The following is a 26,647-nucleotide window of genomic DNA, read 5'->3' on the forward strand; positions in this document are numbered from 1 at the left end:
CGCGGGATACTCATGCAATTCATCTTTATAAGGATTGCAGTTGGCTCCTCTGAGTTAGTGGAGAAATTCTTCTTTGATGCAAGCATGGGTAGAGGGAGAAGTCTCCGTATTGAGCAACGACACCAAGCCTTGGCACTGCTGCAAGATGGCAGATCACAACGGTATGTTGCCAGACGTCTTGGCGTATCCCAATAGGCAGTTTCCAACCTCTGGGTACGCTTTCAACAGACCAACTCCGTCCAGGATCGACCCAGGTCGGGTAGGTCAAGGGTAACATCACAGCAAGATGACCAATGCGTCTTTTTGCTGTTTCTCAGGGGCAGAAACATTACAGCCACAGCAGCCAATAATGCTTTCCAACAAGCTACAGGACGACGTGTATCTGTATCAACAATACGCCGCGGATTATGTCACTACGGACTGCGGGCACGTCGTCTAGCTGTAAGACCCCCTCTTACACCACGCCACCGTCAGAACAGACTGAATTGGGGAAATGGACATTTACGCTGGGGTCCCCGCAGATGGGCAAGGGTACTCTTCTCTGACGAATCAAGGTTCAATCTGCATTTCAACGATGGTCGGATCCAAGTCTACAGACGTCAGGGAGAGCGGTACGCTGACGTTGCTGTTGTTGAGCATGATCAATTTGGAGGTGGATCCGTTATCGTCTGGGGAGGTATCACCCTGACTGGAAGAACTGATTTACTGGTACAGGATGGGAATCTGACTGGCCAGAGATACAGGGACGAGATCATCATTCCTATTGTGCTTCCATTCGTAAGGGCCATGCCAGGTCACGCGGTTTTCCAAGATGATTATGCCAGGCCTCACAGAGCTCGCATCGTGTCAGCTTGTTTACAACAAAATGGGGTGAATCGAATGGATTAGCGAGCATTATCGCCCGATATGAACCCCACTGAGCATGTTTGGGATCTGCTGGGCCGGCGTGTTTATGCCAGAGTTCCTCCCCCTGCTAACCTTCGCCAACTTCGCAATGCATTGTTTGAGGAGTGGCAAACATTCCCCAGCGGCAGATTGAACTGTTCTTTCGTGGTATGCAACGTCGATGCAATGTCTGTGTTAGAGCCAGGGGTGGTCATACCCGTTTTTAAATTTTGCAATTTCACTTTTGTATGGTACTAGCCAATACGGCATTCTGGTTCACTAATCATCAATGCACACGTCCTTGTGAACAAGGATATGAAGACCTAAATGAATGATTTTGTTATTTTGTATTGGTAGCTTTCACAAATACGATTTTCTTACGAGATATAGTGGTTTCAGTGAGTCTAAACTTTTGATGGGTAGTATATAAACGCGGACCGCTAAAATGGCCTAAGCTATTTCAAGTAGATCCCGGTCGCGAGTTTATGGGATCGGTAACTAAACTGTTAACAAAGCACGATGTCGAAATCGTCCGTGGTGAAAGAGAGGCCCACCGCAGTCAAGCTATCGTCGAAAGATTTAACAGGACATTAGCGGAACGTTTGTTTGGCTATCAGTATGGGATCGAAATGAAATCCCAGCGATTGAGATCAACCGAATGGGTGACACGATTATCAGCCGTTGTATCAGCGCTGAATAATGAAGTAACGAGATTAATAGGGAAGAAACCATCCGATGCTATTAAAATGAAATCAGTGACTTCCGAATCTTCAGCACCGAGGAGAGGCAAAGAACGAAAACTTCCGGATAGAGTAAGGGTAAGATATTTATACCAGGCCGGTGAACTCGAAGGAGGCCTACGTCGCGCAACCGATCCCATATGGTCCCTTAAGACGTATAACATTAGTCGATTGGTTACGAAAGAAGGAGAGCCTATTCTTTATTATCTTCAAGATGGACCGGGTAGGGCATTTGTACGAGAAGAGTTGTTCATAGTTCCCGACGGTACAGTATTACCACCATAACCATAAGCATAGGTATTTACACCATCATTATCAATCCATCTCTTTGTATCTAAGGGGGATAATGATCTCTTGTTCATTCTTAATCCATATATCCTATGATTGTAACTTCTTAAAGAGTTCATCTCGTGTTTGAACGTTCTACTGTTGAATAATGATTCTTTATACTGTTCGTGTTTGATATGCTTTTTTACAACATACTTCTTAACGCCCTTGGCTTTTCTTATCTCTCCATTATCGGACTTCTTTATAGAATACATCTTAGGTCTTAATCCCACATACTCCGCTATAGGGGTCCCAGCACATTCATCCTTCATCTTACCTAACACCTTTTTATTTACAACGCTGTGCAGTGGATTATCTTTTGGGTAATCGCTCGTGTCGTACATATCTATTTTTTCTGCCATATCTTTATACACATCCTCGGTTTGTATTTCCATCAACAAAGAATCTGTGTCGGTATATAACACCTCGCATCTATCGCCATATTGCTTCTTAAGTTCGTTGTAATAAAAGTCATACATTAAGTGTTTTGACAAGTCGAGAATACTCATACCGACGTACACCGGTCTGTTGAATTTTATATTACTCTTCTGCATATGCAACGCGGCTAAGTCGTTATCGAATATCTTGCTTCTGTTAAAAGCCGGACTGGCTATAAGTTTCCTGAGTCTTTCTTCCTCATTAGATCTGACTAATTTAACATCAACACGCTTCCTTAGATTCTCCATAGTTTTACCAAATACCGAGTTATTCATGAGCTTATACAGATTCTTTTCGAAATCTCTGGTAGCTATCTTTCTTAAATCTGTGTTCAACCTTATATAGGGCTCCATCCAAGGGCTTTGATCGAACTTTAGAACTCTGTGTATTTTCTTAAGTTTCATACCTAACGATAGATACAACTGGAGATTTCTGTAGTGAACTATATATTTTGTTTTATCCATCAAATTTGGTACGAGTTTTTCTACGTTAGCTAACCTACTATTTCCCATCAAGGAGCGTTGATATTCCGACATCCAATCTTTATTAACCATTAATCTTTCGGGAGCTAGCGGATAACTGTTATGATCTTTATGTAACGAACTTGGATATTCCAAGTCAACTTCTAGTATGTACCCTTTATTCACTTCGATATCATTCACATTGATATCATTCACTCGATATCATTGACCCATTCAAAACCACCCGTGGGTAAAGGTTGACTCATAGCCCATCCGTACAAATTGTTAGCGTCGAGATATAATATGTGCGTGTCGGGTTTACTCGGATCGTATCCTTCCACTAATTTATTATTAGCCTTAGAATACCTTTTAGCTGCCATCGATATACCACCTCTTAATCCTTTCTCAATAAACAAGTGCATATCGTAATCTGTGAGTAGTTTTAGTTCTACGCCGGTCTTCTTCAACAATGCATCCCACGATAGTCCGGGACTGGAATAGTACCATGCCGGGTCCAAGCCATATTGTTTGAAACACGTCTTTCTAAATATCTCGAATATATCGGCGAGTAACAGTACATCGGTTTTTAAGTACAGATCGTGATAATCGCCTAAATTCTTACAACCTAATTTATCCCAGACCGTCAGAGCGTGTTCATAATCGGCATCTGTTATTCTAGATTCTGTTAAGTTACTATAGAATGATTCGAGGGGTGGTAATTCAGTTTCTTCGAATCTAGACCAATCATCCATATATTCGTAAGGATATACACCTTTTCTCAGCAACAAATGACGTGTTATCTTATCGGTATATTTATTTGTTATCGCAAAGTCATCGGGATTGTTCGCATTAGCTAAATTGTCCAGGGAAGATAACAGAAACTGTACGGAGTCTATGAATCTAAGCCCATTACTTTGCTTTGTTCTAGATTTCCCATCCTTGTCCCTATAATGTATAGGTTTAGTCAACGAGAACGATATGTATTTTTCCATATTGTTAGGAATGCACGTTAAACCACCGTCGGTCTTCGAGATAGCTTGCATAATGAGATGTGAATCGTATCCCCTAAGGTTATGAAACACAACGGGGATGGGTATTGTTTGAGAGTTCATTTTTAGTTTCAAGTTACACTCGTTATGAGCGGCTCCCCGATAATTACCCGTGACGTGGCAATGATCTCTTACGGAATCCCCATCCTGGGGTTTATTACAAACGTGACAACTCGTTGACTTCTTATGGACCCTCCAATCATCCCTCGTCATACACATGGGTTTCTCACACGATAATTTTTCCCTGATTATTCTCTCTTCATTTTGTAGATATTCTAGGAACTTTCCTGCTGCATCGGGACCTCTGTAAATCACGGGCGGGTTTGTTTTCCCATCATACCTTACAACTATATATCCAAACCCACAAGGAATATGTTCTTGAGTTTTGTACGTAAAACTATTATCAGTATTGCTATGGTTGGTATTTTCTATGGGTTTGATAAGCGCTTCGAAGTCGGCGTAAATTACGTACGGTACTGGCATTTGATTACAATAATGTTCAAATTTTAATATATTTTTTCCTTCTTTAGGCATATCGATCCTGATAGCATTCTGTCCAACACCTCTACAGTCTTCTTTATGCGCTTCTAATAGATCTTGTCTGCTGTACCCATGCAGGCATCTTTCGCAGAAATATTTCTTTCCCTTATATTTAGTTTGATCGTATAATAGCTTGTTTAAACTCTTTATCCACGTATAATGATATTTACCATCTTTTTCGATCAGAAATGAATTGATTCTGTGGATATTTTCCGGAGCGGAGCTTATCCTGTGTACAACAATTCCTTTAGAATGTCCGAAAACATTTATAGCTAAATTATTTTGCTTTTCCACCTTATCAATTTGTGATATTGGTGTAGGTTCGTCTATACCATCGAAGTTGAGTCCATCGTTTTGGGGATAGCTAGAAGGTCTATCCGGATTTTTGTCTACGGGGAACAATGCAGATCTTATCATCATTCTTAAACAGTCATCGGATTTATTTTTTACGTTAATTATGGCTTTTTTCTTCTTATAATACGGAGGTAAATCTATATAAGATCCACCTTTGAAAGGCATATAATTTGCTATATCTAAATATAAACTATCGATTTTATCAACACCCCAACCCGAACCTCTATTAGTCCAGCGTTCTAAAGTTTCCTGTATCCTCTGAATTGATGTATCTAATGATGAGTTTATAGTATCGGATTCGGTTATAACTTCTTGATTGCGACGGAAATATGGTTCGGTATATTCGGTGCTATCGTCTGTGTTACTTTTACTCAATGTCATTTTAATCGTCAGCTGGTATTTTATACTACGTAAATCATCTAATTCCTCGTTAATTTTACTCGATATGATGGGCTTAATATCGTTAACATCCATGTTGGAATTAATATCCATCTTCCAACCTCTTAGATATTTACCAACGCCGGCGGATGTGGGTACAAATATTAATTCTTGATGTTGATTATCATTATCATTATTATGTTGATTATCATCATTATTAGGTTGAATATCATTATCAATAGGTTGATTATTATCTAGTAAAGCGATCAATTCAGCTCTTCTCATTCGAGAATAACCTCTCAGCCCACTGTTTCTCGCTCGAACTTTGAGTTCTCTAACAGTCTGGGGTCTGTTGTATTCCAAACCGAGTAAATCCATCAATTCAGCTTTTCTCATACGAGAATATCCACGCAGTCCACTTTGCTTTGCCATAGCTTTTAACTCTCTGACAAAAACCATTGTGGTTGAATGGTATATGCAAAATGAGACAAATGTCTAATTGGTTGTTTTCATATATCTAAATACATATTCTCCCTAACCTATTCCTCTCATTGATGTAATCTCTCTTCCTAGCATAAATAATCTGGTTCCTGACCCTATCAGCACCGTGTTTCTTGCATAAACAATAACGACCTTTGACCCCTATCCCGCATTCAGAACACGTATAGTTTATGTTTCCGCGCCTGATGTAATAATTGTGTATACCGCAGTAAATTTCATCAACACAGCGTCGGTTACAAAGAGTAGTCTTACCCATGAGTGTAAACTTGCAGTTATTCATGGTATATACATCTATCATATCATTTGTCTAAATGCAAATCACAGCTACACTGTGAGATATTGATTAGGCTATTTATAGATCGCTCTAAACTAGGTCACTCTGACTTATGCATGGTATAGCTGAAAATCAATAGAGAAGTCAATCCCAACATGATAAATTTTACCTCTCGGTTCTTTTGTTCCTCTGACGGTGTATAAAACTGACTCATTGTTGGTCTTGGTATTGGGTCTAGTTTTTTCCCATAAACGAGGAAGTATTCGTGCATGGCAGATTCAACATCCTTAAACGTTTGAATTGAATGTCCTTCCTTAAGCAGTTTTTCATGAATAAAGTCTAATCTTAATGTCCTATTTCTGGCCCATTGTGACTGGGCTGCTTGGAGTTGTTCTAAAGCTTTATTATGTCTTTTCTGCTCCGAACCTCTCATACTAGAAAATAAAAAATTACTCCCTGAAAAAGCTAGAGCATTAACAATAGCTCCACCGACCATCATCGCAATTGATGCCATATGTATAATAATATAAAATATTCAAATGTTTATATGAATATAAATATTCAAATGTTTAATTACTTCATTATGTCTTCCGGGATAAGTCCTTGTTTGATGAGCATATCCTTCGTTGCCATAGCCAATCCAATATCAAGAATGGCCATTCCGATGTCATATCCATTAAAATCTAGCTTGGGAGGTGTGGCTTTAGTAATCATTTTAGCCATACGGGCATAGCCAATGGCCAAGCCGGTGACCACCGCTGAATGATACGTCGCGTTTACCAACATTTTACCGTCTGTAGCTGGAGTAGTCATGCTTCTTATAGCATTATATGAGGACTAACCTCTAATTGAACTTGTTGTTGCGGCGGGGGTGACGTTTTCTCTTCTCCGGTCTTATAAAAGAACCATACAGCCGCTATACCAGCAACTCCTACTAGTGCCCATGTTTTAATCGGATGAATATTTGAATTATTTATTAATTTTGCTTTGCGCGCCAGCCCTCCCTTTCTTCCTGCGGCTATTTTCAAAGGATTCTTAGTAACTCTGGGTTGTTTTTTTGTTTTCTCATTCACATCCTCATTCACTTGTTGTGTGTTCACTTGTTGTTGCGTTTCCACAATCTGTGGTTCCTCGTTCACAATCTGTGGTGTCACCTGTTGTGATTGTGTCTCCATTTATATTATTAAGTGGGCACGTATGTTTAAATTGACAATACCTAGCCGTTATTAAAGCTGTGGTGAACGGAGCTAAGAACATTCCGAATCTATGATAAAACTCACAGCTCACTGAGCTTATAGCGTGTTCGATGAATGGGTCTTTCTCGAGAGATTCGCATAAATACAGGCGATGTTCTGCCGGGATGGGGAGAAACGTACTAGCTACGGCTGTGTATAGTTGTAATATAGAAGACCCTTTCGTTTTAGTCATGGTAGCTCCAAGTCTAGACTCGTAACGCGCGTACAGTTTTTTAATTTCTTCATCGGTCATGTTATCAATTTTTTCGATGGTATAATTTTCCCCAAAATATTGGGAACATTTTCCACCGGCTACCAAAGCCGCGAGTCTTTCTCTATGTTTATCTAAAGATTTATCTGTAACATTTTGATCAACATCAGATTCTTTGAGCATTTGTTCGATGAGTTTGTCGCATTCCATAATGTAATACCTAAGGAGATATTTAAGTCTAACATAATATAATATGGCATATCCAATACATCCCGTAATAATGAACTGTTGCGAAGGAATGAGGATTTCGAACCACATTTTATGTAATATTAACCGCTAATGTTCAATTTATCATATTTTTTGCTATATTTGCTACATTTTGCTATAATTTGCTACATTTTTGCTATAATTTTGCTACAATTTGCTACATTTCGCTAAGCAATTGCATAAGCAGCTGGTTTATCGGTTTTTAATACGAGTTTACAGTGCTTCATTGCCGCTAACACTTTTCTGACTTTGTCTCGTTCGCCCTTGGTATAAATGACATCATTTTTGCGTAAACATTCCTCGAATGAATCTCGATCTTTGCAGTGAAACAGCGCTACCCATTTGGTTTGCTCTCTGAGATCTTTCAGGACAGAGTTGTATTTTTGAGTACGTACCCAAACGCTATGTTGAGTATGCCGACCGTAGAATGCTAAATACGAAAGCATATCTTTCTTTTTTGTTAGTTCTTTACTCGCGCTGCAGTCGTCTATTACGAAAAGGGTCGATTCTCCCTTGTATTTCTCGTGACATACTCGGAGGCAGTCTTGTAAACGATCGCCCGGATCGACTCTGTGTACCCAGTCGTCATTCATTACCCAATCTCTTGATAGGTATGTTTTATTAACGCTTATAGTCGGGCACAGAATAATAATATGATCGAAAACGTCCCGATAATTACTTTCTAAAATATCTAGAATAAAAGCTGTTTTTCCGCAGCCCGTTTGCCCGCATATGATAGCGCAGTGCGGATCTTTAGGTAAAAGATTATCAATAGATTGCTTGCACAATCTCCCATTCTGTATATTAAGTTGCGCATCCATAATCACGTTCAAATATATGTTTAATTTACCAGCCGCTTCCTGAAGCTTCGTTATCTGTATGGTGGCACCCTCGCTAGCATTTTCTATTCTCCTCCCACTGCCGTGTAATTGATCATCGTCCGTTGTTCGCATGTCGAGCCATAGCGAGTACTTCGTGGTGAGGTATTCACCCATCGATACACTCCCGAGAGACAGATCTTTCACGACCCCGTTTACTTCCGGAGAACGTTTTATAGAAGGAAGTTTTTTAATCTCATCCCACTGGTGATACGCTAGCATTCCTTGGCTATATAGTTGATTAGGAACGCCCTCGATAGTCAATTCTACTTTTGTAATCTTGGGATTATAGAACTTCTCGGTATTTCTTTTAAACGCATCGGAGGGGTCCTCGAACAACATTAAAATACCCTTCAACGACCTCGTGGGGACGTTTAGATTGATATTCCACATCGTAACTTTTTTGTCCCTCGTGATCTTTCGGTGTCGCAGCACGCGATCGTACAAAATGGCTAAACTTCCGGTATACTGGTTACGAATTTGTCTGGCTAATTCGGGATCCGTTATCATATTGTACTCCAGTGATATATTGTCAATGGAATAGCTAGCATCTTCATTAGCAGATCTGATTACTCTACCGTAGTCATTAAAAGTGAGTTCGTATTCTAACCTATCGCCTAGGGATGCTTGATAAAAGGGCATGTGGGAATCTAGTAATTCAAAGTCTAGGGGAATATAGAATCTGTTACCTAATGCGTCGGCAACGGCCTTATCTTTTTCGTTGGTATCAACACCATTTTCAGCACCCACGTGCAGTCTCAATGTGTTCTTATTACAAATACCTTGGTACTGTAAGTTTTCCCGCTCTTTATCCGTTCTCCAGAGATCCATGTAACAATAGTATACATCGCTATCGTCGATACTCAAGACCTCATTACCGCTAATTTTAATCGCGATTTTCTTAACGATAGCACGACCTATGTTCTGAATGGGCTCCCTGTTAACGTCGGTAGAAGTCAAACTAATCGTAAATGCTAGTCGGACAGTTCCCTGAACTAACACATCGTGTGCGCCGAGATTAGGAAAGCGAACCAGAAGCGTTTGATTCTGATCTATGGTACTAGGGTTATTAGTTATAGTTACAGACTGACGAATTGCTTTGACCCCTAATGAATCTCGAAGTCTACGATGTGGGTTTAACTTGCGTCCGTATTGTGAAGACATTGTTTATATTGAAATTATGTACCCTATGTTTAATATAAAAATGGCTAATTTTGAACATAATGACTTAGATCTAAGTACCTTTGATGACTTTGATAACCCAAACGAAGAGGGTACTGATGAAACCAACTTTGGTGGCACGAATCTTAACGATGAAATTTTACAATCGTCCGTCAATGATTATTACGATGCATTAAAAGATGATACCCCAATAGGTCGTGACTATTCAAAGTTTACGATAGATAGTAAAGGAATATTGCGACTGCGTGGCGCTCCGGATATTGATCTTATGCATTCTCGTACTCGTAAGCCCCTAGCCTTGTCTACGATAGCTGCTAAACACGGCATCAGCACTGTTCGTGATAAATTAGGTTTTGTGGACTACCGACGACTTTCCGCGAAGTCTACTAAGGTTCTTCGAACCGTGCATACTGAACTCGTTAATACAGATGATTTGGAGGCTTCCTCGAAGGTGGCCTCGGACGGACTCGGAGAAATCTTAGATACCTATTACAATAATTCCAAGTTACAGGCACCATATTCAGAGTTCAGTATTAGGGAATTTAGAGGTCTTGACAAGGCAATGCAAACAATGCGGGGAGAACTCATCAATAATACAGCCAAGCTATCCGAACTCGACAAGCATATAGCTTATGAGAAAACAAAACTCGAACAGGCGGGCGATGAGTTCAGTAGACGCCGCGTAGCGGAAAGATTGCGTAACTTAGAATATGAAAGATCGGCCCGCCTCGAGGCTGCTTCCAGTAATAGAAAGGCACTTCGTTCGCAAATCAGTCGTATTCGAGAAACTATCGATCAAGTCCTCAACGATGACACTACACTGGCCGATAAAATTAAAACATTGTTCAGAGAACAGGGAATAACAATTGCCAGTATTTTAACCGCGTTGGGTTTTATTATATTGACTTTGACTCTATCGTTAACAGGTGGCAGTACAGGTGGAGGCGGATCACCGCCCAACGATAAAAATGGTATAAAAGAGTGGATAAAAAAGCATTTAAAAGCATTAGGTTCAGCACTGGGAAAGCTCGCTGAGAAAGCCGTGACCGCACTTCCCGGTATAATAGGGAGTGTTGTTTCCTGGCTATTGAATTTATTAGCTAAGACCACCACTTGGCTTAGTCAAAACTTGTGGGGTCTGATCGTAGCAATTGCAGGGCTGTTGTACGTATTCGCTAAGAACTATTTATCCACCAAATCAGTTCGCTAACCAAATCATGAGTAAACCAACCGAGACTCCACCCGCTACAAGCGCTGTTTTTTCATCGATATGTTGTTGATTTTTAGCCTCAATATGTGGTGGTACTTGTGCATTAGTAGATGGTTGTGAAACATGTGGTGTTTGTGGCTTGACTATTCCCTTTTCGCCCGTGATCGTTTGCGTTATTAATTCAACATTAATATCTGAATTTATACCTGGTTTTTGTTGATCGGTAGCGATAACAATTTTATTATTATAGCCTATCACTTGACCGATCTTAAGTTCCATATTACTCGGAGACGTATAGTCCCGGCGCATAAACGAAGTCCACTTTGGATTGAGCGTACTGTAATGCATCTTGAAAACGCTTTATAGACGATGGTATGTCAACTGGTGAATTAATGGCGTCCTCCACGTTTGCGACAAACTGTTTTTGCGCATCGAGCGCCGTCCCAGTACCGATAATGGATGTTCGTGTTTGCGAATGTGCACCGAGAATTGCCTATACATAAGTTCTTATCGATTCATTAAATCTTACAAATCCTGGGTTAGTAAAATTATTTTCCGTTTTATCATTAAGAAATTCATTCCAAGCGTTTGCGGTATCGTTCAGTTGTATAAATTTTGTAACAATATAAATTAAACCACTCTTAAAACTCATAATATCCCCTCTCCAATCGTTACTCGAGAGTTCCCAGTCTTTATACCAATGATGAGTTTTTAGAAAATAATCATACATTCTTATGTAAAGTTTGCTGGTATGCAACAACTTAAACGCATTAAATGGACCTTTGTTAACTTCTTTAAATAAATCATCGCTTTCTTCTTTGACGGTTATTTCCCCTGTGTAAGGAACACCTAGACCATGGTTTGCTCCTTTAATACGCCAATCTTTACTCGTAGAAATATTAAATTCCTGACAAATACGCTCATACGCGGACCTATTGTACGGATTATTTGTGGAATTCCACGCTCCATCCTGCGGTAATGGAGCACTAATTTCTTTTAGTATACGTCTAATCTGATAGTACACGTGAAATAATAAAACAGACTTATTTAGCATAAATCCTGGGGCATTAACAGATACGCCACATCCCGTTGTGGCACACCATATGGCAAAGTTTAACTGATTCTGCCAAAATTGCATCGGATTGTGAAACCAATCGTGCACCATTTTATCGCTAGTTGCCGTGACCCTGTACTTTTCAAAGATATCGGGGAATTTAACGAAAAATTCAGCACCAGAGGCAGTTACTATAATCGATTGATTAGTAATGTATCTCGATTTCATATTTAAGTTATGATATAGTATCATTGTATATTTAATATGTATGTTACACTCCCGGGGATAACAAATGGTCAGTCTATTGAACTGCTTCATACAATCGATAGCTCGGATGGACAACTCGAAGTAGCTGTATGCGATGTAACGTATTACCAACGGTGGACCAATATAAGTGCTGCGAGAAAAAATAATGAGATATTTATAATAGATGACCAAAATAGAATTAATAGAATTATTACTATACCTGATGGGTATTACAGCATAAGCTCACTCAATGATGAATATTTTAAGTCTGATATGGAATTTTTTAATACTGGTAAAATTAGTATCACACAAAATGAGGCGAATGGGACAGTGAAAATCATCAATGGATACACAAAAGTAATTATTGGTGAGAACTTAGCATACACACTTGGATTGGGAAGAGAAACAACATTATCACCCGGCGTAATAATGTTTTCAAATGGTGAATTACCCGATTTAGCTCCCTATAAAGAGTTGTTCATTCATCTTGATCAAATAAGCACAAGGGATAATATTCAACAAGAAAGTCCTTCAACTCTTCTCAGAAGTGTTCCAGTGAAAGATGAAAAATATAATAGCGGTAGAACGGAATCTTTCTCGTTATTACAATATAAAAAATTGAAGCGTGGTATTATTTCAGACCTCAAAATTTCTGTATTAGATGTAAAACACCAACCTGTACATATAGGATACTTAAGTGTAACACTCCATATTAAAAATAATGGTTGATTCCATATTTAAGTTATGATATAGTATCATTGTATATTTGATATGTATGTTACACTCCTGGGAATAACAAATGGTCAGTCTATTCAACTGCTTCGTACTATCGATAACTCGGATGGACAACTCGAAGTCGCTCTATGCGATGTAACGTATTACCCACTGTGGACCAATATAAGTGCTACGAGGGGTTATAATAATGAGACAGAAATAAATGGTAAAAAATACATTATACCTGATGGGTATTACAGCGTATGCTCACTCAATGATGAATTTTTTAAGCCTAATGGAATTAGTCTAACACAAAATGAGTCAAATTGGTTACTGATTTTAAACACTGGAACAAAGGATGTAAAGCTTTACGTGAACTTAGCATACACACTTGGATGGGGAGGAGAAATAACAGTAATCAAGACATCAGATCAGGGACTCTATTTACCCGATTTAGTTCCCTATAAAGAGTTGTGCATCCATCTTGATCAAATCAGTACGACAGATAATATTCAACAAGAAAGTCCTTCAACTCTGCTAAGAAGTGTTCCAGTGAAAAATGAAAAATATAATAGGGGTAGAACGGAATCTTTCTCAACATTACAATATAAAAAATTAAAGCGGGGTATTATTTCAGACCTCAAAATTTCTGTATTAGATGTAAAACACCAACCTGTACATATAGGATACTTAAGTGTAACACTCCATATTAAAAATAATGGTTGATGCATCAGGCCCTGGAACAGTAAGACAATGTAATACAATTGCGCTTTCCGATCTCGGAGACACAGAAGGATTTGGTAAACCCGGTACCGATGGTAACTTATACGCTTTACACTTACAAGATAATGTATACAATCGGAAAGAAGTTACATTCACGGGTAATCTAGGAGATTTAAGCGGTGTTGATGTTAGTAGACTCCTTAAAAACACTTCGTACAATATTACTCGCAACGACGATAATAAATGGACTATGATCGAAGCAAACATCGAGTGGCTACTGAATATCGTCATTACCCCACCTTATGTGATGATGGGTAAGGGACATAATTTAACTAAGATAATAAATAGTGGCATCGTACTCGCGGCTTATATCCCGTCAAAACGAAAAAGTGTGTTAGTTACCCCCCTGCCAGAAAACCCAGGTCATATGTTATATAGTCGTCCGGCCTTAAAAAATGTTACTTTAAATTTGGTTACTGAATTCGAAGATATTAAAGTTAACCTGAGTGCAATACCTAATCTTTCTACGCTTATTATTGAAGTCTTGTTCGGAGATGCACCGGAAGATGCCTTCGAAATATTACCAGGTCTATCAATTAAATGGCTCAAGAAACACGAGCGTCAACGTTGCAGTATTATTCATATCGGAGCATCGCCCGTTGCAACCCTTGAGGGGGTCCAAATTATTAAAAGTGACAGTATTTCTCTTTCTAAGATATTCTTGCCGTATAATATACATTTGATAAGGTTGATGTATAGTCTCAAAACATTTAAGCAAGACCAATTAAAGACTATTATATGAACGTAATATACACTATGAGTTTATATCCGACGCTCGGTAAAGCATTTGAAAAGATGGAAACTGTTGATGGATTTCGATTACATCAAATAAGCGACATAAAACATCGAATAGGGAAGGATAGGGAGTTGAGACTTGGATTGTATAAAAAGTATCGCAGAGCCGTGAATGCTCTGGACGGAGTTGACACCGTGCTTTTAGTATCTGGCATGGGACTCGGTGTAGCGGGTATCGGTTTACTATCAACTATAATCGCCGCGCCTATCGTGCTCGGCATGGAAATAACCGCTGGAGTCTCGGGACTGGCAGGAATAGCGATAAAATTCATTTCTCGTAGGTTACAAAAGAAAGCATTAAAACACGATAGTATTCGGATACTCGCCGAAGCAAAGTTGAACAGCATTGAGGATCATATTTCGACAGCAATGGTCGATTGTAAGATATCCGAGGATGAGTTTCGTTTAGTGCTGTCGGAGCTCACCAAATACAATGAAATGAAGCAGGAGATTCGATCAAAATCTCGTAAGACCAGTGGTATTAGCGAAGACGAGAAAAAAAAGTTCATAGAACAGGGGAGGCAACAAGCGCGTCAATTATTCCGTGCCAAAACCAAAGAACTGGTTGGAGATTAAAAATAGATTGTTTACTATCGTGTGATTACATTTAGACAAATGCTAACATAAATATATAATAATGGAGAAAGCTATTCAATGGAAAGAATTACCACAAGGTTTTTATTATATCAGTGATGTCAAACCAACCAAATACGGTTATCAATTGTTTCTTATCAAATTACAAAAAGAGTGTAGTTATATAGTCTGGTCTCCTAGTAAAATGAACGAAGAACTTAATAAAAATGTTGAATATCGCTTTATCGATAAAAATAATAAAGAATATTTTTATTACCATTTAGACTCATCTAAAGCAATGATTGGCCCCAGGTATTGGTGAGCTAGGACCAATTTAACTTAATCTCATGACTATCGTTAAATCACATAATCATTTTGGCATAAACCCCCCCCCCCTGTAGTAGCAGTATAGGTAATAAATCTGGCTCCAGTGGAAGTGGTCCAGAACCATCATTACCTATACTACTATAGGTGCCTCCACAGTACCAGCCGCCTATGATGGCACCTCTATACAGCATCTACAGTACCTGCAGGCCATGCAACAGACACCAACACCTATACAGATGCCTAAACTGACACACTCTCTTCCACCAGTAGTGGATCCATCGTCGTTACTCTCTGGACTCCACTTTGCCCAGTCCATCCTCTCGTCGCAGTGGTAGTCACTCTCCTGTCCTCCGACACTCTAGCACTTATTGCTCCGACTGGCCAGGATGTCGACTAAAGAGACTCCATTCAGGCGGACCCTACCTCTATCCCACCAGACCCTCTGATCAAGGATATGATCTCGACCCTGGATGAGGACTTCAGTAAACTCTCACTGATTCCCACCTTCAGAGCTAAGACTTTCCCATCCACTCTCTCCAGGTTGTGGACCACGCCCAAAAATTGATGAAGACCTTCATCGAATGACCAGGTCTGACCATTCCACCTCCGCTCGAGTCTCAGACAATATACTCGCCTACATGGTAATTGAGATTTTTCGCTCTCTCAAGCCTCTCTCGATCATGGCATTCACCTCTAGGGCCATTATCCAAGACCTGTCGGAGGATAATCCATATCGGATAGACCACCTCATAGTGTCAGGTGGATAATATGCGTTCTCATATGAGAACTACACTCATAGAACTCACTACCATTCATCGCCTAGGCTACCTAGCTTTATCCGACTGGGACCCAGAGTTTAAGTGGGACCTTCTGCGCCAACCCGGGTCATCTCTGGCCCTCTTCAACTGTCATGTTTCAAAAACTCATGTCCGAGTGTCAGCCTTTGCCCGCGATGAGACTGCCCTCGGGCCCCTGGCTAGAGTCTCACAGTCTGCCTCCCTCAAGCCTTCCCAGTCCGGCTCCTACTAGCTGCGACGCAACTCGCTTCAGCCGCAGAGTGGGGTTCCTCCAATTATTTAGGAAGAAGCCGAGGCAGAGGCAAGTCGTCAGGATCGTACCAGTCCCGCTGTGGCCACTCCAAGGGAGCCATCAGAGTTGTCAGAGCGTCAGAGTCGTGACACTCCAGTAGGTGGGAAATTGGGTCGATTCTGAAAAAAATTGGAGATCCTAGGGGACCCCTATGTTACAAACATCATCCGTCAGGGGTACAAGTTGACACTTATAGATGACCTGCCTCTCTCCTACACCAAAACATCACTTCGCTGCTGTCCAAAGAGGCTACTCACCCATCTTCCTTGTTCCCAAGAAGGACTACAACAAAAACAGAATGATTCACAACCTTGCCGCTTTCAACAAATGCTACCTGGCGCGTCTACCTTACTTCAGGGTGACCAGGATCCAGGCACACGATGCGCTGGATATCGAGGAAGCATCTCAATGTCCCAATTCACCCTGACGAAATTCCTTCGCTTCATCTTTATGGGAGTCCATTACCAATGGGCGGTCCTCCCATTTCAAATTTCTTTGGCCACGTGGCTATTCACACACCTTACCAAGTCAATAGTCTTGTACCTCCAACTGCGGGATATTCTGTTCGAGGCCTACATAGACAACTGCCTCCTTAATCATTGCGACGGTCACTCTACTTTGTCACAGGGTCTTCACCCTGCGTCTTTTCCACCAACTGGGATGGAAAATCAACCTCAAGAAATCAGAGTTGACACCCTCATTCCGCCTTCAGTTCATCAGCGCTTTTTTTCAGACAGAACCTCAATCTACTCTCTGTACCCAGGGACCGGTAGGCGCGTATTCAACTACACCTGGTCCCAGCCCTCCACCATCCACACACACTCCATTCAATGGCAAGTCCTCCTGGGCCTCCTAACCTCAGCACAGGACTTGACCTACAGAGGAAGGGCTCCAACTGCGCCCACTCCAGATATTCCTAGCTCCCTACATCAGGCGTCAGGACCCATCGGTCTCCATCCGTCGTCTGGTGCCTCCGAAACCAGGGAATGACTCACTCACACTCGCTCCTTCAACAGACGTTCAGCTTCTTCAACCTGGGGATCCAATTCCACAGAGTGGAAGCTCCACCCAGACAACTTCACTTTTGTTTGTCGGGACCACGGTCACCCCAACATCAACCTGTTTGGCACCAGTCCAAACCATCAGATACTGACATTCATATTGCCAGTACTGGATCCCCTGGCCTGGGTGGGCGACGCCTTCAGCGTTGCCTGGGAAGGACTAAAAGTGTACGCTTTTCCACCGCCTGTACTCCTTCCCAGGGTAATCCAAAAGATCAAGTCGACGCTGAGCCTCGATCTGACTTTGGTCGCGCCCTGGTGGCCTGCGAGGGCCTGGTTCATCGACCTCAGGGAAATAACTGATGCCGACCACTTCCAGACTGGCCAAACCTGCTGATTCATCCCCACAGCAGGCAGACACATCTGGGACCTGACAGGTTATGTCTACATGTCTGGTCCATCTACAGACAGCGTTAAACACTAAAGGATACTCAGACAGAGTGGTGAAGGCCATCACGAAGTCACATTGTCTACCCACAAGGAGCTTGTACGCTGACAAGTGGCTATCTTTTGAGAGTTCCTACTCTATCTCTACCACAAGCTTCGCCTCAAGGGTAGTACCATCATGACCAACATTGTGGCTCTCAACTCTGTACTGGCCGTTCCGGGAGATCCGGAACTACAGGCCTTGCTCCGCTCATTCCAGCTGAACTACAGAAGCTTGGGATTCGAACATCGTTCTCACCCTGCTGAGAAACGCGCCTGTGCTGGGACTTCATTGCCAAGAATCAACTCCCAGGGCATCCCAATAGATCATTTCTCATTCCCCCCTTATGATCGATAGTAGGTGCGGAAGATGAACAAGAACTCCTCCTGTGCCTGGTGAGAGCATTGCGTTCTTAGATTGGTCAGTCCAAGGAACGCTGCAGACAACAATGACGCCTCTTTGTATTGGTGTCAGCTACCTTGCAAGAAGAAGTCAGCTGTAACACCATCGCCCTCTGGCTATGAGCCATCATTCTCCAGGCCTACAAGGCCTGCGATTGGACCCACCAGGCTCCAACAACCTGCATAAGATCCGGGCAGTCGCCTCCACTGGCGTTACACATCATGGAGGGGTGCTTCTTGCGATCTGACACAGTTTTCGCCTTGGAGGACGTGCAAGGCATGCACAGTTTTAGTCCGTTAGTAGTGGCCCCGCAGGACGCCACTGACCTCACCTCCTGTCCAGAGACGGCCTCTCAACCTCCCAAGCAATTGCCTTGGAATAGAAGGTTACAACCTTGACTCGTTTATCGTCTATGGCTGCATCGTACCTGGACACTCTGCATACCCGACTCCTTTTTTCCCGCCTACAAACTGGTCGATTGCTGCTGACCACACAGTCCATGATTGACTGAGTTCTGAGTTGAAAGTTCACATCTGAAGGTATGCCCTCCACCGATTCTGTCGGATAAAGATGCATTAAGGAGTAATGCAGGATAAGTTAAAAAAACAGTAAAATCCTAGATATTTTTTATACTTGCATACTTATCCTAAAGAGATCCCTGATGTCACTTCCCTTGGTCACATGGGAGCTGTGGGATAGGGTTGGCCTCTCAGCTAGTTGAAACAACTTCTTCAAGCAAGATCTTCACACAGCTCTTTCTAGTAATGCAGGATAAGTATACAAATATAAAATAATATCTATGATTTGATTTTATGTTTGTTTTTTCTTGACCATTTTTTTATATATAGGTGATGATGTCCTCCTCCTTCCTGTCCACATCTTTGTTTTCTACCCCCAACTTCATCATCTCACTTCAGCTGATTACGAACCACTTGTTGAGAAAGAGTTTGAACCCATGATATTGAAAACAATCTTTCTCTTGGCTCTCGCGAAGGCTGCTCAAGTGAGCGAGATTCATGCCTGAGACGTCAAAACAGAGTTCATTTGAATGTCTTTTGCTTGGGAAAGTTTTCCTGGGCTTGAGATTGGATTTCATTGTCAAAATCAACTTGGCGATTGTTCCACAATATTTACCGTCTAAAGCATGTCAATTGCATTTAAATATGAATCTGATGCGTTAAATGCGGTGGTTATACTGAGAAATACTTCCCCAGGGAAGGCTGAACTTGGTCAGGGGAAGGTTTAGCCTAGTACATTGGGCCCTCCCCATAGGAGTCTGGGTATGTTTATCACAAATACTCTGAAATATGATACGATTGATATCACTGTCCCTAATCTTGAAGTCCTGGTCTTCAGCAACCCATGCTTGCTGTAAAAGGCGACATGCTTGTCGTAAGAGGCGACTAATGGGATCGGGCAGTCAGGCTCACTGACTTGGTTCATGCATGTCATCGTATCCCAATTGCGTGGATTGATGCTCATGATGTCAATCACTGGATTGTCTGGTCCAGACTTGTTTATTTGCGCACCGCCGTCATATGGCTGGAATATTGCTGAATGCAGCGTTAAACAACAAACACACACATCTATATGCAGTAAAAAAAGAAATTCCAATTAAACTCAGTCAAAAATTGATTGCCATTTATCACAAACTTTAAGATTATATTCAGTCGATATTAATTTATCATAAAAGATGGTAGCGCCTTAACAGGTTTCATCAGATCACTTTAGCAGCTATTTAGGTACAGATTCTGTAAAATTATTTTTCTAGTTTTCTTTATTGTTCTTTTCCATGAGTCTGGTATATTGAAAATATATTTATAGTCTAATATTGTACCTTGTATCGGATATTTTAGTTTCAGTTCTTTAAATGACATGAATCCGTTTTCATTGCATATATCTTTAATGGAGTAAATTCAATTATTAGCCCTTGCTTTATGTAGTATGTTGCTTGTTTGAAGTTGTGATTCAGCCATAATGGTCGGGACAAAATGTCTTCTAGATATCTTAAACTGGGATATTACAAGGGCTACCCAATGTTGTTGTTTTTTACAATATAATAGTTTTTGTGCGTCAATAAAGGCTCATGCATAATCCACCTTCCTCATATTTTCTTGTCAAGCTGGTCCTTTTGATTTTGTCTTTTTTATTGTTCCAGATAAAATTGTAAAATATTTTGTCAAGTGATAAGACAAATCCTCAGAAGGGTTTGGTAGTCTTGAAAATATGTGAACTAGTTTTGACAACGCTAAAGTCTTTATGACTGAAATTTTTCCTATTAAAGTTAGATTTCTTTTTGTCCAATTTGCCAGCTGTCTATTTCCTTCTTCTAGCTTTCTTTTATATTGATTACCCAGAGTTCAATTACTTTTGGATTAAACATAATTCCTAATACTTCATATTCCTTATTGTGCCATTCTATTTGTAAGTCTTGACATAATCGATCATTGCTATCTGTTTTTGAGCCTATACATTTAGTTTTTGTCTTGTCTACATCAATATTTAAGACAGACATTTCGCAGAATTTATTAAATGTTTCTATAGCCACATATAAGCTTTCATCTTTACCATTAAAAAATAGTTCAGTATCATACTTCCCAAGTTTGCATTCAATTTTATTATTACTCCTAATCATACACCAGCTACTAGGTGGAAAACTATTGCAACAATGGGTCTCCTTGTCAACAGCCTCACTCATTCGTGAAAAATTCTGATAGATGTCCATTTTGTATTATGCTTGATGTAGTATCATAAGTTATTAATTTATCCATCTTATCATTTCAGGTCCAAATCCATATTTTTGTAAAACTTTATTTATAAATTGTTTTGATACCACATCAAACGCCTTTTTCAAAATCTATCAGTAATCCTGGCTTATTTTGTCTTTTGGATTCAAAGATAATGTCATGTAACCTTGTGTTTTCTGAAATAGATCTTCCTGGAATAAATCCTTTGCAATACAAGTACTTATATTTTATAGAGTGCATTCAATAAAGTTATTGGTTTCAAGATTTTTATTAATGTTCTGTCTTTATTTGAATTTGGTATACAAGTTATAACTCCTCTTTTCAATGTCATACTCATTTGTTATTAGCAGAAGTACTTTTTACAAATCCATACATCCAGAATTTTTGTTCTTTCCAGAAAAAATTAAAACTAAATGTAATGTTGCAGGTGTTGTGGCCAATGGTGGACAGTTGTTTGTAGTTGGTGGTGATGATGGATCTTCTAACTTGGGTTCTGTGGAATGCTTTGACCCGAAGTCTAACACATGGACATTGCTACCATCTAGCATGATGACAGGCAGAAGTTACGCTGGGGTTACTGTGATAGACAAGCCTATCTTATAGCTTTCCTTGCAATCACCAGGATCGTAATCATCATCATCATCAATCATCATCATCCTGTTCTCCTTCAGGTGACATGGATAAGAAACACAGCACCGTCACTAACAACCTATGCGAAACTACTGGTAAACACAGAAGAGATGAGACAACCTGCATTGTGATATAACTGAATTGGAATGAGTGGCACAGTCCTATATATGTGCAGGGTGACGGTTATGTCTTGGCACAACAGTGTATGTGTTGATTTGCTTACAGTGCTTCACAAATATCATTATGAAGAACAAATGTGAATAGGAAATGAAGATTTGATTGAACTTTTGGTTAATAGAAATTTAAAGGAATAACATTAGTGGTTCTCATGTGGGACTGATCTCTTTTATAAGTGTCACATGGCTGAAAGCAAATTACCTGTAATACATATTGGGATCCTAACCAGCATGCATGACCCCCAACTTTTAGAAGATGCATATATTCGCAAAGCATCTGTGTTTATCAGTAAGGAACACCTCTATTTTAGTCATTATGACCAACTGGGAATGATGTTTGTGTCAGGTGTGAAAGACTGCTGGGTTTCTTGACTTTATTCAGATGGTGGTTGTATGTCCAACCTGAACAGGATTCCTTGTGATAAATTTGTACATAGCTCTAATGTGATACATGTGTGAGTGCAGCAGGATGACACTTTTGAAGTGCATCATCTTCAAGCTGCTTTTGGGTTGAGCTCAGTGGTGACTGCTGTGGAGTCTCCTATTGTATGGTAATGTAGCTGATCTCAACAGGCTTGCTAAGGCATAAAAAATTAAAAGAATTGGTTCTCAGGCAATGGAAAATTTTGAAAATATAGTGCAGGCAAGCAGCCTCTTTTTGTGTGTGTAGTGGGGTGAAGGGGGGAGGGGAGGGAGGAGGAACTGTTCAGACTAGTATGTAACCAAATAAACAGTTGTGTACAATCAACGTGGGAAAGGGCCTCCCTACAGTAATGTATTCCTTGATGAGTAAAATACTGGAATACAGTATTGGACTACCAGTGTGCGCATAATACATGCATACAATGAACTTTAATATTATTTCACAATGAGAAGACGTTATTGTGAGCATATAACACCAGAAGAATCATGTCAACAAATCTGTACCAAAGTATGCAAGTTAGTCCCGTTGTTACACTATTTGGCAATGAAAGTGTTTGTTGTGAATCTGGACTTACTTTTGTAATCCATTATAATATTACTTTTCTCCAAGATTTAGTTCAATTTTGTTCAGATTAATTTTGGCTAAATCGTGTATGATGTGATCGGCAAATCACATCAACTTGAAATGATCATTAGTCATTACAGATACCTCTCAATTCCTATGAAATTTCATTTCAATTATGATATTGCCCATGAGATTAAGTATTTTTTTATCGGGGAGAAAATGGGTGGACAGCTGATTGCTATTTCCAGCTTATTTTACAAGACAAAGACCACGTAATCTTAATCTCTGTATTTGAAACACGCCCGGCATACAATACACAAATACCATTCGAATTTGTAAATCATCATGTCTCGCAAACTTGCAAACTGCAAAACAAGCACACAAACTCTTATGGCCGCCATGACCATGACAGTGAAGCAGTGCGCATTTAAAGGGAAGTAACTGCACGCTATGTTGGGTCGATTTGTGTTGTATCTTTTCACTGCCGGGGTTGTGTGAAAATGGAAATGAAAACGAAACGTGCAGCAGACTTTGTGATGATGGGGCGGTGCCTGAGAACCAAGACTTTTTTCTTCTTTTTTTAGCCTTACCTGACATGTTAACTTTGTGTAGACTGATATTGATCATGTTAAATATTATATGCTCAGATCAACTTTTCTGAAATATATTAAAGATAATTGACTTAATTCACCTTTATGTATCTTACCACCAAGGGTGTTAAAATAATTTGAAACTAAAATACAGATGTCTTTCTTATCTTTGCTCATGCAATTACATTAATGCTTCAAAAAAACATTTGCATTTCCTTTTCTTTTGCCCATGCTTCTAATTTTAGCTCACCAGGTCCGAAGGACCAAGGTGAGCTTATGCCATATTGGGGCGTCCGTCAACAATTTTTTCAAACGAAATATTCTTCTGAACCACAAATTGGAAATTAATTAAATTTGACTGGAAGCATCTCTAGGTGGTGGGGATTGAAAATTGTACAAATGGTGGGGCATCCCCCCTGCCAAGGGGCTGAGGGGTGGGGCCAAATAGGGGTAATTGGGCTATATTGCTTTAAGCGACTTCTTCTCTGGAACTAAGAGATAGATATCAACCATAATTCTTGTGAATACCTCACCTCTATCACATCAGTGCCATAAATTCCTGTTTATGCTGAGAACCACACTATAAATTTTTTATAAATTTTCAACAGACGTCCACCACACTGCCAAGATATCCATAGTTGTGAGGGAAACCCTATCCCTTGCTAGGGGCGCCACCACGCATGCGCAAGGCGGGAATGTAGTCACTTCTTTCAACCCATTACTCTCATCAACTAGATGCAGATATTTGGGGAGGTGGGAGGGATTAATTCCTGATGTGATAGAGGTGGTATTCTTAGAAAATATTTTGTTGCACATCCGTACACGTGATTGAGTTCCACACTTACAAAGCACATTAGATCTTCTCAAGCTTCATAGGCTACAAGCAGTGAGCAGTTCTACAAGCAGAGAACGGGGGTATAAGAAGATCGGAAGTTCTAGTAAGATTAGTTAGAAACGTTTTGTGGGATGAGATCTTCATCTCAAGGATAGACACCCGTCTGTTCAGGCTGTGGGCAACACCAGATACCTGGTGACCCTCACCCTAGATGTCTATCATGCAAGCAACTGCACACAAAAGTCAAGGTGCAGCTATTGCGAGCCTCTGTCAAAGGAGAAAATTGACAAGCTCTACAAGGCATGTATCAACAATCCTGATTTACAAAGAATGCTAGAGCATCAAGTAAAAACCAGGGATGTGAAATCTCCGCGGAAACTCGCGTTTTTTAAAACAGTAGTCCTCGGAAAAAATCATCTTCCGCGTAAAAATTTAATATTTTTATATAAAAAAACACTCCAAAAAATATGATCGAAAACTGGACAACAGTCGCGGATTGTCCAGTTTTCGATCAGAGCTTTCACCAGCATAGGTTTTCGGACATCATACGTTTTCTATCACGAATACTTGCACTATAACGTGGGGTGTGGCGTCACACAGAAATTGTAAATACTCTGAGTCAGATGATGGCTTGTTTTTAAGATAAAGTTGTCTTTTAGCCTGTAAGTGAATGAGATGTTTTACAGTTCATGTGATTAGCGAGAAAACTATGAATATTTCTTCAGCGTCCAAAACCCCATAACATTGGGATATATGTTGTATTAATGTCTTATGTTTGCAATGGAGTTTTGTTTTTTCATCAAAAGGTAAGTACAAGGTAAGTTTTTTTCAATATGCTTCAACATGGGGAAAGGGTCAGACATTGCACGCTTGTGACAGTTGTCCTTGTGTCTGGGGGATGGGGGTTGAAGTTTATGGCAGTATTGCTCCCAGACCTGGCGGGTAGCCAGGTGCGCGTAAGCTATGCCCGATTTTTTAAAAGTACTGATTTAACTTCGAAATTTTACTGCATCTGTCATCTTGTTTATTTGACTTATTGACTTTTGCCATTGACTTATTACATTTCTTGGTGTGAATGTTGTTCAAACTGCACGAAATTGCTTAAAATGCAATCAAATGTTTTAAAAATTTCTGGGGGGGGGCATGCCCCCAGAGCCCCCCTAGACTTTTCCTCTTTTTTCGTGAAAACCTGCTCACATCCCTGAAAAACAAGTGATTAAGCCCTTGGTGGCCATATTAATCACGTGGGTACAAGCGAGTGTCGCGCGAGGGCGCCGTCTCACCTTATGAGGAGAAGAGAACCCGTCGCTCATCCCATTCTCCCAAAAGTTGAGGAGCAGATGCATTTTACCGGTCAAAAAGAAAGTGCCTCTAACTTGCATCCGGCAACGTCTGGTACGGTCGATCATCGAGTTTGGACAGAAACTAACGATTTTCACCCTCTGCCGCGTTCCCTTAACTTAAATGAGTTCACGGAAAGAATAACAAATTCAATGTCTGTTATGATTGACACACGCATGCAATCTATGACACCGGCTTGGCCATACAGGGGTCGATCAGATTGATAAAAGCGCATGCAATCAATGTCTCAGAAAATCTCATATCTTAAAAAAATCTGTCGCACAACCGGCTTGGCCATACAGGGGTCGATCAGATTGATAAAAGCGCATGCAATCAATGTCTCAGGAAATCTCATATCCAAAAGAATCTGTCGAACAACCCGGGCTTGGCCAACAGGGGTCGATCATGAGATTCAAGAGACCTAAGGATCTCCCAATAAAGTTGAGGAGCAGATGTACCTCACAGGTTTTTAACTTAAGGGATTCGGAGAAATTAACCAACTCAATGTTGTAATAATTGATAAAGGCGCACGCAGTCAATGGCTCAGGAATAAACTCTAAAAGAATTGATTGCACAAACCCGGCATGACCAAACGGGGATTGATAAACACGAGATTAAGTGAGATCTAAGGCTGAATATGGCAGTACTTCCTCATACAGCAGACAATGCGAGCCTACGCTGTATCTGATTATTATTACACGGGCGGAGAAAGCGAGGGAGATGTTACGTCACTATCACACAGTTATAGAACACGTGATTCCCGCACGGCCAACCGTAGATCAGACGACCGGGATTACGCTACCCTCGGCCATATGACCCAGTCTCAGCACAGCCCGAGTAGGGGGTGCGGATCTATTGCTAATACTGGTTTTTATACAGTGGGGATTCTACTACGGAGGTTAATTATATACCAAATAATTATGCCATTAAGATATCATT

General features: G+C 40.5%; 1 protein-coding gene across 2 annotated transcripts in view; it reads left to right on the forward strand.

Moving 5' to 3' along the window:
- LOC124117407 (kelch-like protein 3) overlaps nucleotides 1-23,629 on the forward strand; it is a 211,884-nt gene extending 188,255 nt beyond the window's left edge. For both annotated transcript variants that reach the window (XM_048402644.1, XM_048402645.1), the window contains exon 12: nucleotides 21,576-23,629. In XM_048402644.1, the coding sequence (XP_048258601.1) occupies nucleotides 21,576-21,751 (176 nt within the window). In that variant the 3' untranslated portion in view covers nucleotides 21,752-23,629. The remainder of the gene's footprint in view (nucleotides 1-21,575) is intronic.
- Nucleotides 23,630-26,647: the final 3,018 nt, after the last annotated feature.

The sequence above is a fragment of the Haliotis rufescens genome, unplaced genomic scaffold, assembly GCF_023055435.1.
Source record: "Haliotis rufescens isolate VD_foot unplaced genomic scaffold, xgHalRufe1.0.p SCAF_28, whole genome shotgun sequence".
Taxonomy (NCBI): domain Eukaryota; kingdom Metazoa; phylum Mollusca; class Gastropoda; order Lepetellida; family Haliotidae; genus Haliotis; species Haliotis rufescens.